Source organism: Anolis sagrei, chromosome 2, assembly GCF_037176765.1.
Source record: "Anolis sagrei isolate rAnoSag1 chromosome 2, rAnoSag1.mat, whole genome shotgun sequence".
Lineage (NCBI taxonomy): Eukaryota > Metazoa > Chordata > Lepidosauria > Squamata > Dactyloidae > Anolis > Anolis sagrei.
The window spans coordinates 196,822,543-196,840,740 of NC_090022.1; the positions used below are offsets into that span (position 1 = coordinate 196,822,543).

Here is an 18,198-nt window from a genome sequence, read left to right on the forward strand (position 1 = left end):
CCCTAGGCAGACTAGCTACTAGTTGAAAGCAACTGGGGAGTTGTAGCCCTATGGGCCACATGATTTCCACCCATGCTTTTCAATATACTATGATCCTGTTGTAAAAGCTTCCTTAATGTAATGTATAGATTTAAATGACCATGTCAACTCCTGAAAACTCTGTAATCAATTTTAACAGAATTTTAGGGGGAGAAGTAGATTCCAGACAATTGTAGACTTCAATTTGTCACACATCTAGGTTTTCCCACTGAGGCTTCCATTTATCTTTCCATGGAATAATGTTATGAAGTAAAAGATAGAAAAGTTGCATATTGCATCCTGAATGTTAATGCTAGAAGTCTTCTATCTAGAAGCCCCTTTTTCACTCTAAATTAATACAGGTTTCCATCACATATAAGGAGTTAATTGGCCAAGAATAAAAATAGCCCTGTTTTGCTAGATGTTGGGAGGATGAGAAATGTATGTACATTCTAACAGAGATTGTTAGAGCCTTTCATTTTCATTCTTCTCCAGCATCTCTGCTATCACTGGGGATTTTTGAGAAAACCTTTGAAACATACATTTATGAGCATACATTTATTCCTTCTCACAGGGCACCGAATTCCGCGAATTTCTTCTGGCAAAGCTCATAAATGCAGAGTACAGCTGTTATCATGCTGAGAAATTTGCAAAGTTGGAGGTGAGTTTGCATATTGACAATATCTATTTGGAGCAAAGATCCATGTGTTTAGCAGAAAATAATATATTAGAAGATATGAAATTAATTGAGAGTCAAGAAAAAATGCATAGCATGAACCACATTAGTTCTCTACAGACTTTGGGCAATTCCTTGTAATACCTTTAACTATAAATACTGATAAAACTATACACACACAAAAATATCTTTTTAAATGAACCAATAAATATCTGAAAGGGGGCCAAAATCTACTACATAATACAAAACACTCAATTTGATTTTGGTAAAGGTATGAAAAGCCAGACAACATTCTAGACAATCCCAAATTAATTCACTATAAACCAGGAAACCCCTGGTTTGTAGCGAATTAATTTGATAGTGGATTTATTCCATGCCTTCTAGGAAGGTGCGGAGTAAATCCACTATTTCCCGTTCTGGACTGCAGAATACTGCAATCCAGACAGTATTCCCACAGTTTACCGAGAGGACATCTGGAGGCCATCCCCCGCTCGCCCCAAGCCCCCAGACTCTCCTGGTGGCCGGCTCTCCTGGCATGTAAAAATGATGTGCCAGGAGAGTGGGGAGGGAGGAAAATTGCTCCTTCCCCCCACTCTCCTGGCGTGTCATTTTTATGTGCCAGGAGAGCTGGCCGAAGCTTGTAATGGAGGCCGGGTAAGTTTTTATTACTTTTATAAGGCGGCTCTGGGGGCTTGGGGGGATGGCCTCCCGATGTTCTCTATTATATATTTTATATTACATGCAATATTTCTAATAATATTACAATATAATCATATAGTACAATATAGTAATATATAATACTGATATTGTACTATGCTAATAATATAATGTATTGTATGTATATACATCTTGTAAGCTGCTTTGAGTCCCCTTCAGGGTAAGAAGAGCAGTATATAAATATCGTAAATAAATAAATAGTGTTAGTAATTAATTGAATAATATTACCTAACACACCAAAACAAATAATGTCTTTTTCAAATAACCCAGGCACCACTGGGTAGTTCAGCTAGTTTAAAATAAAATGAAACACGATGGTGACACATGTAAAAAATGTTGCACTTTAAAGCTTGCTGGAATTAAACAACTGATGAGTTGTTTAATTCCAGAGTCAGTATTTTAAGAGTCAGTATTTTTAAAAAGGATGATGTCAGCTGCTATCCAAAGAGACCAAGAGCAGGAGACTAAAAGTATTCCATAGTAGAGCAACACCCCAGAAGAGGCTCTTCTCTTGTGCTGAAAGCAAGCCATCCAACTACATATTATTTTAATTCCCAGACCAACCTAGATGGGATCAAGCAATCCATAAGCAAAATGTCTTAGAGTTAATTAGAATTGTTCAGTTCTAGAACGACTTCTTTGATTATGTAACTGACTCAGATTTGGAATCGCTATCAGTTTTGACACCCTGTCTATTCTTTCTCTGCTTGTGCTTATATCCTGACATGTGTGCTCTCCTTCTCTCGTTCTGAATCAGGAACGGACCCGGAGTGCCCTCCTGGAGAGCCTTTACGAGGAACTGCAGATCCGCAGCCGCAGTATGATGGGCTTGGCCTCTGGTGATGATGACAAAATAGAGAATGGAGGCGGTGGCTTCTTTGAAAATTTCAAGGTGAGGGAAGAAGTAGAGATGGCATTGCTTTCTCTGTCTCTTTCACTCTCCTGTCAGGTTGACCTATTTTAAGCTGCTCTGGAGCATATAATAATACATTATTTTGGGACACTGTAGAGCATTTCCCTGCAACTACACTTAGAGGTAGATAATAGTTAGGGAACTATAGCTCCAGGGGTGGGGACCTTTAGCTGAAAGACAGACATCTACTGGAGGCCTGGGGCTTCTTCACTTACAGCTCGTTCTTTGGTAAACTCCACTGTACAGGCCAGATTCTTTCTTCACGAAATGTTTGCTGAAAAGGGGTGTAGAAGTCTTTGGGTGCATATCCACCATTGGTTCTCAACCTGTGCGTCCCCAGGTGTTTTGGCCTAGAACTCCCAAAAATCCCAGCTGGTTTACCACCTGTTAGGATTTCTGGGAGTTGAAGGCCAAAACATTTGGGGACCCACAGGTTGAGAACCATTGAACTACACTGTAGAATTAATGCAGTTAGATAACATTTTAACTGCCATGGCTCAATGCTGTGGAGGATTTGGAGCTGTAGTTTTACAAGGCTGTTAGACTTCTATGCTGGTGCCCCACCAGGATCACAGTGAGGATTGACTCCTAGGATCACGGAAGCAATCTCTGGAGTCAATTCCCACAGGACACACACCTGGAAAGTTCCAGATCTTACATTAAGGTCCAGATCTTTCCAGGTGTTTAATTAATCTGGAGTAAACCAGGAGGTCCCAGTTTACTCTGGATTGATTCAGATTTACCTGAGGCATCACTTGGACTCCTCGGGCAAATTTATTTATTTGTTTATTTGTTTATTTATTTATTTATTTACTGTATTTGTATACCGCCCCTCTCAGCCTTCTGGCGACTCAAGGCGGTTTACAAGACAAAATTCAATGCCATAGAAACTCAAGTACAATATAAAAAAGCATTGACATCCATAAAATCATAACAATAACAATAAAACATAAATCAATAAATTCACATTAAAAACATTGTCCAGTCTCATCGTGTAGTTATTCCAATTCCTTTGTCCGTTAGTCAATATTTGCAAATGCTTGCTCGAATAGCTATGTCTTGAGTTTTTTCCAAAATGTTAGGAGCAAAGAAGCCAATCTTATCTCCCTTGGAAGGATGACATAGCCGAGGGCCACCACTGAGAAGGCCCTGTCTCTCATCCCCGCCAGACATACTTGTGACGAAGGCGGGACCGAGAGCAGGGTCTCCCCAGACAATCTTAAAGTCCTTGATGGTTCATAAGGGGAGATGCATTCGGACAGGTAAGTTGGGCTTTATAGGCCAAAGCCAGCACTTTGAATTGTGCCCGGTAGCAAACTGGCAGCCAGTGGAGCTGGTGCAGCAAGGGGGTTTTGCGCTCCCTGAGAGCTGCTCCTGGGGTTCCAGGCTCAGCGATTAATCCAGGATCACTCCCAAGCTGCTAACCTGTGCCTTCAGGGGGAGTGTAATCCCGTCCAACACAGGCTGTAACCCTATTCGGGTTACAACTGACCAGGAATGCCTCTGTCTTGTCTGGATTCAATTTCAATTAGTTAGCTCTCATCCAGACTGTCACAGCGGCCAAGCATCAGTTCAGGACCTGAACAGCCTCCTTAGTAGCAGGTCTCAGCATTGCTCCAACTTTACTAGCCAAAAGCTTGGTCCCAAAGCCACGTTTTTAGTTTTTTTCTGAAGGTTAGGAGGGAGCTGTTCTAATTTTGCTAGAGAGGGAGTTCCATAGCCGAGGGGCCACCAGTGAGAAGGACCTGTCTCTCGTCCCCACCAGTTGGGTTTGCAGTGAGTGTGGGACTGAAAGCAGGGTCTCCCCCGACGATCTTAGCTTCCGAGGTGGATCATCGAGGGAGATATGTTCAGACAAGTAAGCTGGGATTTTTGCTGGGAAGTGTTGGCACTTATGTTCATTTCCATTAGACCTTTCTTAGCCATAAAATCTGTCTGAACTGTTGACTTAGAAAGTTTGAGTTCAGGAATGCAAAGAGAAATGCCTGATAAGTTAACAGAGTGCTACACTGTGAGTTTCTTGTTCAAATGCTTTTGAGCAGGCCATATCATATTATATTTGTTCATAATTGAGCTCCCCCAATTTGATAAAAAATCTGGTGAATCTTAAATAAATGTGTAGCGCACAATCTGATAAATCTAGATTATGTTTCTATCCCCATCTGACATTGTGTCTGGAGGTTTCAGAGATTTCTAAGTAGTGTAGGTTGTGATATTGTAGCATTATGATTTGACAGTTTGTATCTTGTAGCTATTTAGAAGAAAAGGGCAGATAAGCTTTAATGCGAGGGTTTGAATTCTTCCGCTAGTGTCTGATGTTGTTTTACCATGGGGCTTCTGATTATGAAGGTTGATTTGTAACTGTGGGCATGGATTGGAGGAAGACATTTGGGAAAGGCAGAGCAAATCTGGATCATAGCAGGTACTGCAAAAAGAGTTTAGTAGAGTCATTCTAGTTTAATATGCAATTTCAAATGTGAGATTTATTCCAAAACATGAGATAAACATGAGTTTAGGATGGGAGGCAGGTAATGACCTTGGAGGGCTGCATTTAATCTGTGGGACATAGTTTGGGGACCCCAATCTAGAGAGCTTCTTAGAGATAACACCTCTCTAAAGATCTTGATGTTCTCCAGTATGATTTTATATCCAATGTCTAGTTGACAATCTATCATGCTAGGAAACCTGAACATTCATATAGAGGTTTTCTCTCAAGAAAACAAAAGCAATGTTGTTATTTGTGGTTTTTCACCTTTGTGGGATCCACTGCCCCTAAACCCAGGGAATGTAGAGGCTGGTTGTACTCATGTGAGGCAAGTGATGTGGGGCAGTCTTAAAATCACACAAAGAGAAATATGTTATTGTAAGCAACTTCTGCAAAATTTGATTAAAAGCACTTTTATAAAAGTACAGTATTCCATCACATAATAATACAATCACAAACGAGTCATTTTTGGGGTGGCAAAATTGGAATGTTAGTATTCCCCATGTAATAGTCACACCTATAGTACATTCTCCTGAGTTAGTTAATGAAAGGCGTGCCTGCTCTTTTGGTGCTATAAGGTTTCATGGCTACCAGCTTCCTTGCAGTAGGGAAAGGGAGTAGGTGCATGATTCACTCCCTTGTGCCCCTGCCCTTTTGGCGTTATGGGGCTTAACTTGGCTGCCAGCCAAATGAAAGGTGGGACTGCTCTTTTGGTGCTACAGGACTTGACTTGCCTGCTAGGCAAGTGAACTAAGAATCTGACTATTATGTGGGGAATACTAAAATCCACTGAATTCACTTCCCCATAAATCTATCTCCTCCTTCTTGGTGCTACGAGGCTTCACTCAACCAGCAGCTGAGTCAAACCTTCTTTCTAGCTGTGTTTTGTTTGCCAGAGCCCTACTAGTAAAATGGAAGGCAATGGTTATTAGTTCCCTCTGCCCTGCTGTCCCCAGTGTTCCATGGTGCTCTTCATGATGTCCTTTTGTATGTGTGTGAATGTTTCTGTATCTGCCTCCAGCGGGTGATCCGGGGCCGTAGCCAGAGCCTGGATACCATGGGCATAGCCATGAGGAAGCAGCAGCAGCAATCCATTCCTCCCAACCGTCCAGCTACTGCTGGTCTGGCCCTCAACCAGAGTGTCGCCGAGGGCACCAAGGCTATTGCTGCGGTAAGGTCTTGGGAGGTGGTGTGTCTTTAGTTTACCCTCTCCCTGCTTTTCCTTGGGCCTGTTGCTCATCAACACATGCTCTCTCCTCCTTATTTGTATAAAGGAGTGTCTTTCTGGCAGAGTTTGGAAATGTGATTGAAAATGGCTACTGGTTGAATATTAATATTTGAGATTTTTAAAAATGCATTATCATTATTGGTAAGTCTCATCTTGTGATGATACGTTTAGTGATTCATTGTTTGATTTTTGAGGAAACAATAGGCCACAAAAGATTTGTGAAACAGCAAGGAAATGTTGCTTATTATAACAAAAAAATAGAATACAGTAGCATTAACTGAGGAGATGGGAGGTACAAAAGGTCCATATATAACTTTGTAATTCAAAAAGTTTTGGTTTGGTTATTAAAAAAAACATAATGTGTTGTAATATGTTGTTTCCAAACTCTGCCCGTGAAAATTTCTTTTTCATTTTTAAGACGTTCCTTTCCTCATCCTATTTTTCTGTATCTGACTCCAAACTAATTCATATTGTTGTTGATTATTTGTTCAGTCACTTCTGACTCTTCGTGACCTCATGGACCAGCCCACACCAGAGCTCCCTGTCAGCCATCACCACACCCAGTTCCTTCAGAGTCAAGCCATTCATATGCTGGTTATTCATATGCTGGTTATTATTTGGAAGGGAACTTGAGATTATGTTTATGAAGAATGCAAGTACTACATTATTTTATTTATTTATAGATTTGTAAAATCTATAATATTTGTAAAATATTTCTAGAGTGAAGTTCAACAAAATAAAAAGCACGTGTTTGAAAATTTGGATTTAAATTAACATTCTTAGTGGCAAGAATGGCACCAAGAGAACATTAGAACTTTTTCTCAGTGCAAAGGAGATTGAGATGTCAGTGTTATTCAAAGCATTACCACCAGGATTGTTAACAATCTGCAAGCCATTGGCTGCCAGTCATTTATCTCTTTCCCCTATCAGTGCGAGGAATGTGTAGGTTCCAGTTTAGTAGGTCCAGGAAAGCCAGGAAAGGGAAAATTTGCAGAGAAAGGCACATCTATACAGAAAGCCAAAAGGGATTGATATATAAATATGGAGAAAGGAACAGTCTGCATGTTGTTGGCTTTTCTTTCTGTTTCTTGCTCCTTGGACAAAACTAAAATTTAGAGCCAATGTGCAATATACTGCTCTATAGCCTTCCATATTTCCTGCCCCCAATGCACATCTTTGACTGTGCTGTTGAAACAGACACTTGCTTTACAGAAAATTATACTGGACATAAAAGCAGGGGCGGCTCAACCCATTACGCAAAGTAAGCATTTGCAGTATAGTTGATTTTGGCCAGGGGCGCTCTTGAGGCGCTCTTGGGGGAAAATAGACCTTGACATATGCGAGTTGTAGTTACTGGGATCTATAGTTCACCTACAATCAAAGAGCATTCTGAACTCCACCAATGATGGAATTGAACCAAATATGGCACACAGAACTTCCACGACGAACAGAAAATATATATCAGTGATTGTTTGGGGGGGGGGGCGCAAAATACTGTTTGCTTACCATTGAAAATTACCTAGGGCCGCCTCTGCATAAAAGAGAGGGAATATTGCACTGTTTTTGTATTGCAGTTTCACATTTTTGCTAGCAATTTTCTGGTCTGGCCATTGGAAACTAAACACTTCCCTATGTTCTTCCCTAAGAACTTTTCTATGTTATTCTCTTTTTTGGGTTTATACTTTCCTTTCCTTATACTTTCCATTGTCACACTCAAATGCCTGCTGATAAACTTCTTTCCATTCTAGTCTATCACCCATGTTATTTGCTCTTTCTCTTTTTTATTCCTGTTTTTGTCCCTTCCTGTTGTGTGTCTTCATATTTTTCTCTGGTTTTGGCAGCCCTCATATCATGCTCCTTGTACCTTGCAGCTCTCTGTTAGTATTGGATAGCAATACAAGGACAAGGGCAGGAGTCCAGTTTCCTACCCTGTGTTCTTCCTCTTGTCCTCTCTATTCTTGTCCTCCTTGATCTCTTTCTCTTGCTCTCTCTTTTTCCTACTGTCCTTTCCTCCTCTCTAGTCCTTTGCCCTACCTGGGAGAAGCCCTTCACGCAACAGAGGCAGCCGCTTCAATGGGCGTCGTAGTAGTGCTATTGGCATTGAGAACATCCAAGAAGAGAAGAGGTATGAACTGCAGAAAGAATGGGCAAGGCTAGAATATTGGCAGAGAAGGGAGAGAGAGGGATGACAGCAGTTATCTTAGTCCCCTTCCACACCGTTGAATAAAATCCCACATTATCTGCTTTGAAATGGAATATATGGTAGTGTGGACTCAGATAACCCAGTTCAATGCAGATATTGTGGGATTTTCTGCCTTGATATTCTGTGGCTGTGTGGCAGGGCCCTTAGATGTGTTAACTTGTCTTTTAGTATATTCTTAGAATGAAAGATCATTGGTGTATATGTGAAATGATACGGCTTCCCTTTTTTATATAGATATGACAACTATAACCCATTTCTATGAGTCAAGGGCTCAGATATGACAAGCAAACCAAAAGGGTCCCCTTCCCAAATATCACTTGCTAGCAACATAGAAATGTTATCATTCTTATTTAATGGCCGAAAATATTGGTGCTGTTCCCTCTGCCTAAGCGTCCATTGCCACATAATCATTCTGCATTTCAGGAAGGATTCGCTGGATGTTCTATAACTTCTGTAATTTACAAATATAATATTTCTAATGTAGCATTCTTAAAAAGGTTATGCTGATTATCTTTTGGGGGTTTCTCCTGCTCCCCCCCCCCCTTGTGGATCAAAAAGAAAAGAAAAACTAGAGGTGCTTATGAGTGGACATGTTTCTCCTGACTGGTGGTCCACTGTTAGGAAAGCAGACCAAGATGAAATAGAATAAAAGAAAGCACCAGGAAGAACTGGTGGGATGATGAGAATCTACTTTGAATGTGGCAATGGGAAAAACATTCAGGGAAAATATGTCCAAAAGGGAGTTAAAAGCTGTAGGAAAACAGATATATCAGTATATATTTTGTTTATTTCAGTATTTTCCCTGTTCAAACATATTTTTAGACAGCAGCATGATTATAAGACATGTTCTAGCGTGGACAGGGGAACATATAGATTTAAGACTTCAACTGAAATCTTATAGAGGAGGCATGGGCAATTTTATATTTAAACAAGCAGGTTCAACGAGGGACATTTAATTGGCAATGAAGTTAAAGTATGATTTGTCTTGACATTGAGGTGTGGGACACCATCTCATCTCTCTCACACACAAAAAGGTACTGATGGGGAGATATTAGAAATATAGATATTTATACATGTATTGTATGTACATTACAAGCACTGAAATGTAAGAAAAAATCAAGTTCTCTCTGTATTAGAAAGCCAAGCTGACAGGACAAAGGGAAGCTGAAGTATCTGTGCCCAAGGCACAAGGGCAGGTGAACATTCCAGGAGAGGGGAGATAAGAAAGGCCTGGCACAAATAGAGGTAGAAGTAAGGAGCCTATCTCCCTCCCTCCTGACAGGTCAAAGTAGGCTCCTTGATGGATGAAAGCTGCTTTAGAAAAAATATAGAGACATAACTCTTACATGTTGGAAGATAGAATTTAATATTTCTATGATGCTTAAGGTGATGTAGTGATGATGTTAACATATGTAGAAGCATGTTTCTTTGTTTGCCTGCATTTGATGATGACTTTATCCTCATTCTGGTTGGCTTTTGGAGAAAATTCCAACCCAGGGTCTCAGCTGATAATAACCGTACTTTTCTGCCTCCATAAGGGATCGTTCTTGGTATTATCTCTCCTGTCTGCTGCTACAGTGCAAGATATGCAGAGAAATATTACTTTAACTGTAGTGACAGTAAAATGTTCTTCACTGGCTCTGAGGGCATCTGGGCAGCTTAGAACATGCAAAGTCTCTGGAATAGAGGACTTTGTCTTCCAACACTTCAGTGTTCCTTCTAACCCATTGGTTCTCAACTTGTGGGTCCCCAGATATTTTGGCCTTCAACTCCCAGAAATCCTAACTGCTGGTAAACTGGCTGAGATTTTTGAGACTTGTAGGCCAAAACACCTGGGGACCCATAAGTTGAGAACCATTGCTCTAGTCCTTCCAGCATCTGCTGCCTGAGGTGGCCACTCCACTTTGCCTTATGTTAGGGCTGTCCCTACACCTCATAAACAAAAAGAATGCCAATATATCAGTTTCAATCATCTATTGATAACAAAGATCATGCCATATTAATAATAATGTATATTAATAATTATATAAAGAACAGAGCAGCCTATCCATACACTTCTTTGCCCTCTGGCTAAGTTTTTGATTGTAAATTTTTTTTGTTGTTGAGCTTGGAGCCTAAAGATCATGCCAATTTCCTACATCCAATGGATTTGGAATGTGACCGTTAATCATGTGTAGCCAGCTCCAGAAATAATACCAACATTCCAATTTGCTATATATGCACCCCATGGGCAGCAGTGCATCTCTTGGTATAACATAATATAGTAAAACATAACAGTTAGGAAATCTATATCTGAAAGAGAGGATTGGATTGCGGCATGACAAATCCATTTGCTGCAGTGAAAATGAGCAAGAATGGAAAACACAGCCCAATGCCACAGGACATGTGAAACATTTGAGTTGCTTCAAACTATACAGCCCATATAGTGAGCAATAGTCCTACAAAAATAACTTTACTAATACCTGTCTGGATTTTGTCAGGGTGTGTTTAAATTGAAGTGTATAGTATAGTCATGCTACCCCTCTATTCTGCCTTTGTTAGACCACACCTGGAATATTGTGTTCAATGCTGGGCACTACAGTTGAAGGGAGATATTGACAAGCTGCAATGTGTCCAGAGGAGGGTGACTACATTGATCAAGGGTCTGAAGAACAAGCCCTATGAAGAGCGGCTCAAAGAGCTTGGCATGTTTAGCCTGCTGAAGAGAAGGCTGAGAGGAGACATGATGAGGGCCATGCATAAATATGTGAGAGGAAGTCATAGGGAGGAGGGTGCAAGCTTGTTTTCTGTTGCCCTGAAGATTAGGACGCGGAACAATGGCTTCAAACGACAAGGAAGGAGATTCCATCTGAACATTAGGAAGATCTTCCTCACTGTAAGGAGAGCTATTCAGCAGTGGAACTCTCTGCCCCAGAGTGTGGTGGAGGCTCCTTCTCTAGAGGCTTTTAAACAGAGACTGGATGGCCATCTGTTGGGGGTGCTTTGAATGCAATTTTTCTGCTTCTTGGCAGGAGGTTGGACTGGATGGCCCACAAGGTCTCTTCCAAGTCTATGATTCGTCTACTTTTATTTTTCCTTTCTGTCCAAAGTGTTTTTCACAAAATCCGTTTGTAAGCTAAAGCGCTGCAAAGGCAGCAGAAGATTCCTTGTTTAAATAGGCAATAATAGAATTCTATAAAATAGTCACTGAGGGGTAGGAGGACTACTAAGCAGAAGGCTGCAGTTATTTAAAAGGCTAGGAGAGAGAGATGGATGTGCAGCTGACTGCATTTCGTTGTGGAGAAAAAAAGTGGAGCATCAGTAAACATGATAATAATAATAATAATAATAATAATAATAATAACCATACTAATAATGACTGTTTAAAATGTAAAATTTTAAAGTGCATTGAAAAACGTGTGCACTCAGAGTAAAATGTTTTAGGAATGACACGTATGACATATTTTAAATTCCATGTAGCGGGTAAGTTTTGAATAAGAGTGAGTTTAGATATGGGAAGGAAGGGAGAGGGTGAAAAACTTCCCTGTTGACTGGAGTGGCATTCCTTTTGCAACCTTCATTTGTCTCTTATGTATATCGAATCTTAAGTAACTTTCACTATATTTGGGAGGAGGATTACTCTCCAGTGAGTGGTTTACCATGAGGTGGTAATAAGTGTTGAGTGCCTACCACATTTTAAGATATTTACTGTTCACAATGGAGTCACATATCCAGATGCATGTTCCACTGAATTCACTTCCCAGCCACATTTGTATAAGATTGCAACTGGGTGCGTTGTATTTACCTTCTTCTGACTACATTATACTGGCTGCAGACTGACCCCATGTGGCCACCACTTCTGCGAGTGAAAAAGGAAATGTGCGATTTTGATTTTTAAAAAATGGATTGTGAAGAAGGGTTTAGCTCCCACTTGCTTTCGGTTTATTGACTGATTCTCCAGTAAAACCTGACAATGCCTGGCAGAGCTGCATTAAAGCAAAGACAGACATTGTCAGGAAACACTAAGTATCTCCCTCATCATTTCTGGAATTTCTCAGTGTTATTTCTGTGCTGCAGTAACAGTGGAGGCCACAGGCTGTATTAGGAAGTACCTTCAGGGTGCATGTACTCTAAAATTAATGCGGCTTTACAGTACTTAAATTGCCCTGTCTTGAGCTTATTGAATTATGGGACTTGTATTGGTCCTCCTTCAACTTACAATTCACGGGATCCTATAGCATTGAGCCATGGCAGTTCAAGTCATATGAAACTGGCTTGAGTGGTTCCAAACTTTAAGTCCCTAGACGTTGGTCTATACCTGGATTATAGTGAATTGGCCCAATATAATGAAATACTTGTGCTATCTATTTTGTTTTTAATATATACTGTGAACCTTAAACCACAGCTGTTCTTACCAGAATAGCTAATTGTGGGAATACTGGAAGTTGCAGTTCAATGACATTTAAGATGGATCTAAGGTAAAGGTTTCCCCTTGATTAAGTCTAGTCATGTCTGACTTGGGGTGAGGGTGTGGTGCTCATCCCCATTTCTAAGCAGAAGAGTTGGCGTTGTCCATAGACATCTCCTAGGTCATGTGACTGGCATGACTGCATGGAGCACCGTTACATTCATGCTGGAGCAGTATCTATTGATCTACTCACAGTTGTATGTTTTTGAGCTGCTGGGTTGGTAAAAGCTGGGACTAACAGCAGAAGCTCGCCCTGCTCCCATGGATTTGAACCACTAAACTTTTGGTTAGCAAGTTCAGCAGCTCAGCAGTTTAACACACTGAGACACTGGGGGCTCCAAGATGGATCTACACTGCAATATAATCCAGTTTCTGAATCCATCTGCCTTGCATTGGATTATATGAGTCTACATTGCCATAACATCCAGTTCAAAGCAGATAATCTGGATTCAGAAATCGGATTATATGGTAGTGTAAATGAGGGCTGCATGATGAGAATAGCTGCTATAGAGAAAGGCATATGCTATAGTAGTCAGTAACCAGACTTGTGGAAAAGGCCAATCTTCAATCCAGTGAGCCTTTGAAGGATCCATGTTGCCTTTGTGCTTCTTGGAGGAGAATTTGGTTGTGTTGCTTTCTAGAGACATTTACCATTCATGGGCGTATTCCTGACTCTGCATAGTAAACTGTTCTTTTTTTCCCCTCCAGCAAAGACATTGAAAGGATACCAAAGGTACCAGAGAGTCCAGGACCCTTCATCGATTTGAAATCTGATGGTTCTTCCAGTCCCAGCTCCCCAGAGTTCCCCAACAGAAAGAGCAAGTAAGTTGAGAACAGAAAGGGAAGGGAGACTCAAGACAAATAAATACCTATCCTACTCTGATATATCAGCAAAGAAGAGAAGTGACTTGAGTGTAGCAATCTATAATGAAGCATATGAGCAAACTTTACAATGTTTCTAAATGTTGCCACAAGTATATTACAATGAGCAAAAAAACTTTGGAGGTTTCCAAAGGTGATGATTTGGGACTTGTGTTCCTTCAGCAGAGTCCTCTCCAGTCAGACATCAGGGTACTGTGTGATGCAGCCTCTGTCCCGTTCCTCGTCCAATGGAAGCAGCTGTTGTAGCGGAGTAAGAGAGAATGAGATGTCCGAGGAGGAGGAGAATGAGGCGGTTAGTGTGGAATCTTTTAGATTCCTTTCTCAGAAGGAATCTACACATCCCATTCGAGCAGATTCAGCACCACTGGAAATGCCCTCTAAGGCCTGTTTCCCATTTCTCTTGTGCAGGCGTTGATGTGCTCCCTTGAAGGTCCCCAGAAGCAGGACTCACTGGTTCAGAGTGCATGGTTAGATGATAGTGTCTGTACACCCAGCAGTACCAGCTCACCAGGTAAAGACTGAAATGAGTTTTTGCAAGCTCTAGGGCAGGATGGAATAATGTGCTACTTTTGGATCCTTATTCTTACTATATGAAGTCACGATTGGCCCCTTAGACCCCACACAGCACTGAAAGGGAGTGGGGAAGAAGGAACAAGCATGTATCATGGCCCTTTCTCAATATGTGGACATGACCCTAGCCTCCAAATGAAGTCACAGAATATCGAGTAAGAGTGGAGGAAATGAGTTGCTGGAAAAGGACAATAAAGAAAGGTTAAATAGGTATGCAAGGGCTAGATAGAGTCATTTAACTATCTGCAGAGGAAATTTGAGAAATTATTATGAAATATTCTAGGAGCAGAACTGACAGCTGCCTTCAAACATTAGTGGAGCAATACAAGATATTGGGTTGCTGTGAGTTTTTTGGGGCTGTATGGCCATGTTCCAGTAGCATTCTCTCCTGATGTTTCACCTGCATCTGTGGCAAGCATCCTTAGAGGTTTGTTTAGAAGTCTGTTGGAAATGAGGCAAGTGGAGTGTATCTATATATCTGTGAAATGTCTAGGCCCTGTTTCTGAGTGAATTCCAGATAGCAAACAATCAAGTGCCAGTTAACCACTCTCAAACAAAGGATCCCCGCTCCCCAGGCAACAACAGCCAGGGTACCACAAATACCCTCACTGATTAACTTTGCAGCTAATCAAGTTTGCTAATTGCAACATTCACACTTGCTTCAAACATTTATTTATTTATTTATTTATTTATTTATTTATTTAAAGCATTTATATTCCGCCCTTCTCACCCCACAATGGACTCAGGGCGGAGCATAACATATATACGGCAAACATCTTGCTATATTTACATATCTTCTATATCTTCTATCTATAGCTATATCTATATATCTGGCTCTATCAAAGGTTCTTTCTCCCACCCTGGACATTCCACAGATATATATACACTCCACTTGCCTCATTTCCAACAGGCCTTTGAATAACCTTCTTAGGATGCTCACCACAGATGCAGGCGAAACATCATGAGAGAATGCAACTGGAACATGGCCATACAGCCCGAAAAACTCACAGCAGCCCAATGATTCTGGCCATGCAAGCCTTTGACAACACAATTTAAGATATTAATGTAGCTGAGACTGAGCACAAGTCAAAACTGCAAAATGGTGAGAGGAATCCCCCTGCACCCAAGAAATCAAGGACTGGGTGAGTTCAGTAGGCATATAATTCATAAGAAAGTAATCAGATATGTCTGGTGGGAGGAAAAATAGAACCCAGAGTGGAAGTATTCCCCATTTAGTTTGAAGATGTCACCTGATAGATGTTATTAATATAACATAATATTAAAGGCATGGAGGAAGGCAGTCATCTTTCCCCTATGTTTCTAACAAAATAATCTCCGCTATTCCCATCTTGTCCATACCTGGCCCACATGGGAAAGTGCTATCCATGCCCATGGAAAAACTGTACAAGAGGAAGGAGCTTCAGCGGACCTGTTGTGGTTTGATCAAGTCAGGATCTTGTGGGGTTGACTGCTAGAAAAAAAGAAAGATGCAGGTATCTAAATTCACGATAGTGTGGTCTTCATCTAATTGATATTACTATATCCTGTGGTAACAGACTCCATTCATTCCTTTCAAATGGTGTGAAGAAGTAGTTTCTATTGCCTGTATATTGAACTGGTTGACTTAGATTTCTAGTATTTTGAGAGTCAAAAAGTGGAGTTATCTCCAGAAAATAATAATAAAGTGTTAGCCAGTGAGGTTTTTCAGAATTGTGAGTAATTTTTAACTTATAAGATGTTGCACAACATTGTAAACAAAGTTACTCATATCCAATTCACTGAAGGTTGTTATGAACTGGAGATGATGATGATGATGTTTATATCCTGGTTTTTCTCTCAAAAGAAACAGTTGCTAACTATGCTAAATACAATGCAAATAATGTGGCTGCAAGTCTGTCAGAATCTCAGTATAGTTTAATATGCAAAGGTGGACAGGCTACTTAGAGCGCAGACCCAGATCATCTAGTAGTACTCTTAGGAGAAAGGTAATTTTTCCTTTGTCTGTATGGTCCTTGTGGCCCTCAAAATGCTATAGTAAGATTCCTCTTGTAAAGAGCTATTGTCTAGTGCGATGTCTTGTAAGATAATTTGAATACTGTCATCCTGTATTAAGATATTTCGCCTTTTTATTAATAATTTTTATTCCAAATGACAAAAGATATGGTTACACAAGAGTATTAAAACATATAAACAAGTTTTTAAGGTTATATATTTTTAAATTGCACATCTACATTTAACCTATAACAACTACAATACTGTAATTAAATATCTACTAAAGTAACAGATTTTGAACACAGAAATAAACACACTTGTGTAGAGCAAAGACAGACAAAAACCCTCATCTACAGACTTCTTACTCTTTATCTGATGGTTATATTTCTTACTAATCTATTCCCTTTACATGGTATTATATAGCCACACCTTCTTTTAATGACACTCTTCTAATTCATACATTTCATAATTGACAAATGCCCCCAAGAGTCTTATATCAAAGTAATAAAGCAAATTCCTATCTTTCTTAAAATTGGACAAATATTTCTCCTTACTCTACTTAGTTTGTCCATCTTGTCTAATGCACAATTTTTCACCAGCCGTTCTTGTAATCCTTCATCTTCTTTTCTACATATTTGCGTTATCTATTTGATCCCTTTCTTTGTTGATCCTGTTCCTGTATTTAATCATAAATATGCTTGGTTGATACAGAATCACATTTCTGTACAGATTTTTATTGTTTAGATATATAGGAATCTAGTCAGTAACTCTTATCAAACTCCCAGCTGAAACCTTTATATGGACTGTCCAAGAAATAAGCCATGGCTTCAGTCATTTTAACATGAATGATTTCTTTCCGTTGTGCTGAAAGACCTCAAACTTAAATTATCTCTCTCCTTAAAATCCAGCACTAGTACTTATAAAACGTCCTCCTGCTTGTGCTTTCATTTCTCTGCAATTTCTGGCTCATTCTGAGACCCACGTTTGGGTTTCCCTGATTTCTGGTTCATCCGAGTTAGCTCCTCTGTCAACTTTCCCAAAGAGTTATGTATCTCTTTCATATCAGCTGATACGTCCTTTCTCATCACCCTCAATTCATCAAAAACTGGGTTATTTTGATTGGTTCTTGTTAATCCTCAAAGACTCTTAATCCTTGAAGAGCCATTTGCTGTGAAATCCTTTAAGTTACTATTTGGTCTAAAATAGTGCATCAATTTTGCTTAAACACACAATGACATTGTAATGTAAATTATTTCTTATTCTATTTAAGAGTTTGTAGTCTCAAAGATTTGATGTTATAAAGTAAACATATAAAGCAATCAATCTTTAAATATTAATCGTGTAATTGTTAAGTCCAGCCTTCCAAATTTCGATAAACTTTATTAGTCTATTTTAGAAGCTAGTGGGAGAGTTGCTGCTTAAAGCTACTTGCAACGGTGGGTTTATTGATTTATGTTCTTTTAGCATTCAACTTGTTAATTTTTTAAAAAAACTCACATCTCACTAACAAACAGAAGAAATGCATTTCAGAAGGGAGAATAATTGGTCAGAGCTGTTCAGCAATGGAACTCTCTGCCCCGGTGTGTGGTGGAGGCTCCTTCTTTGGAGGCTTTTAAGCAGAGGCTGGATAGCCATCTATCAGGGGTGCTTTGAATGTGATTTTCCTGCTTCTTGGTAGCAGACTGGATGGCCATCAAGATTTCTTCCAACTCTATGATTCTATGCTATTAATGGCACAATGGTTTTTCCTCATGGAAAAAATAAATTTCAGGACCACTTCATCTGGTGGCCAAGCTTCCTTTAGTGGTCTGGCAGTATTTCATCTGCAATAGAAGGCCCAATGGGTGGTAAGATCCTTAGTGATCAATGGCCTGTATCACAGCCGTTTTTGGTCATCTGGGGTGGAGTTTCCAGTACTTCGATGGAGGCATCTTTAAAGCTTCCTTTTCAGATCCCTCTCACAAGGAAGCTGGATCCATTCACCATCTAGGTCAGTCTTCTGTTGTTTTGGTAATGGTTTGCTTCTCCATTCAAGATCATTAGATCACCTGTGATGTCTTAGTGCCA

The 18,198-nt window shown here is 40.1% G+C and overlaps 1 protein-coding gene across 5 annotated transcripts in view; it reads left to right on the plus strand.

Moving 5' to 3' along the window:
* The window catches only part of LOC132767560 (rap1 GTPase-activating protein 1-like), a 70,544-nt gene that overhangs the window by 48,482 nt on the left and 3,864 nt on the right, over nucleotides 1–18,198 (plus strand). For 2 of the 5 annotated variants that reach the window (XM_060762661.2, XM_060762660.2), the window contains 7 exons: nucleotides 593–679; nucleotides 2,169–2,303; nucleotides 5,831–5,980; nucleotides 8,059–8,162; nucleotides 13,396–13,509; nucleotides 13,732–13,861; nucleotides 13,978–14,080. In XM_060762661.2, coding sequence (XP_060618644.2) covers nucleotides 593–679; nucleotides 2,169–2,303; nucleotides 5,831–5,980; nucleotides 8,059–8,162; nucleotides 13,396–13,509; nucleotides 13,732–13,861; nucleotides 13,978–14,080 — 823 coding nt within the window. The remainder of the gene's footprint in view (nucleotides 1–592; nucleotides 680–2,168; nucleotides 2,304–5,830; nucleotides 5,981–8,058; nucleotides 8,163–13,395; nucleotides 13,510–13,731; nucleotides 13,862–13,977; nucleotides 14,081–18,198) is intronic. The other 3 variants (XR_009630654.2, XR_009630655.2, XM_060762659.2) reach the window with 2 other exon arrangements.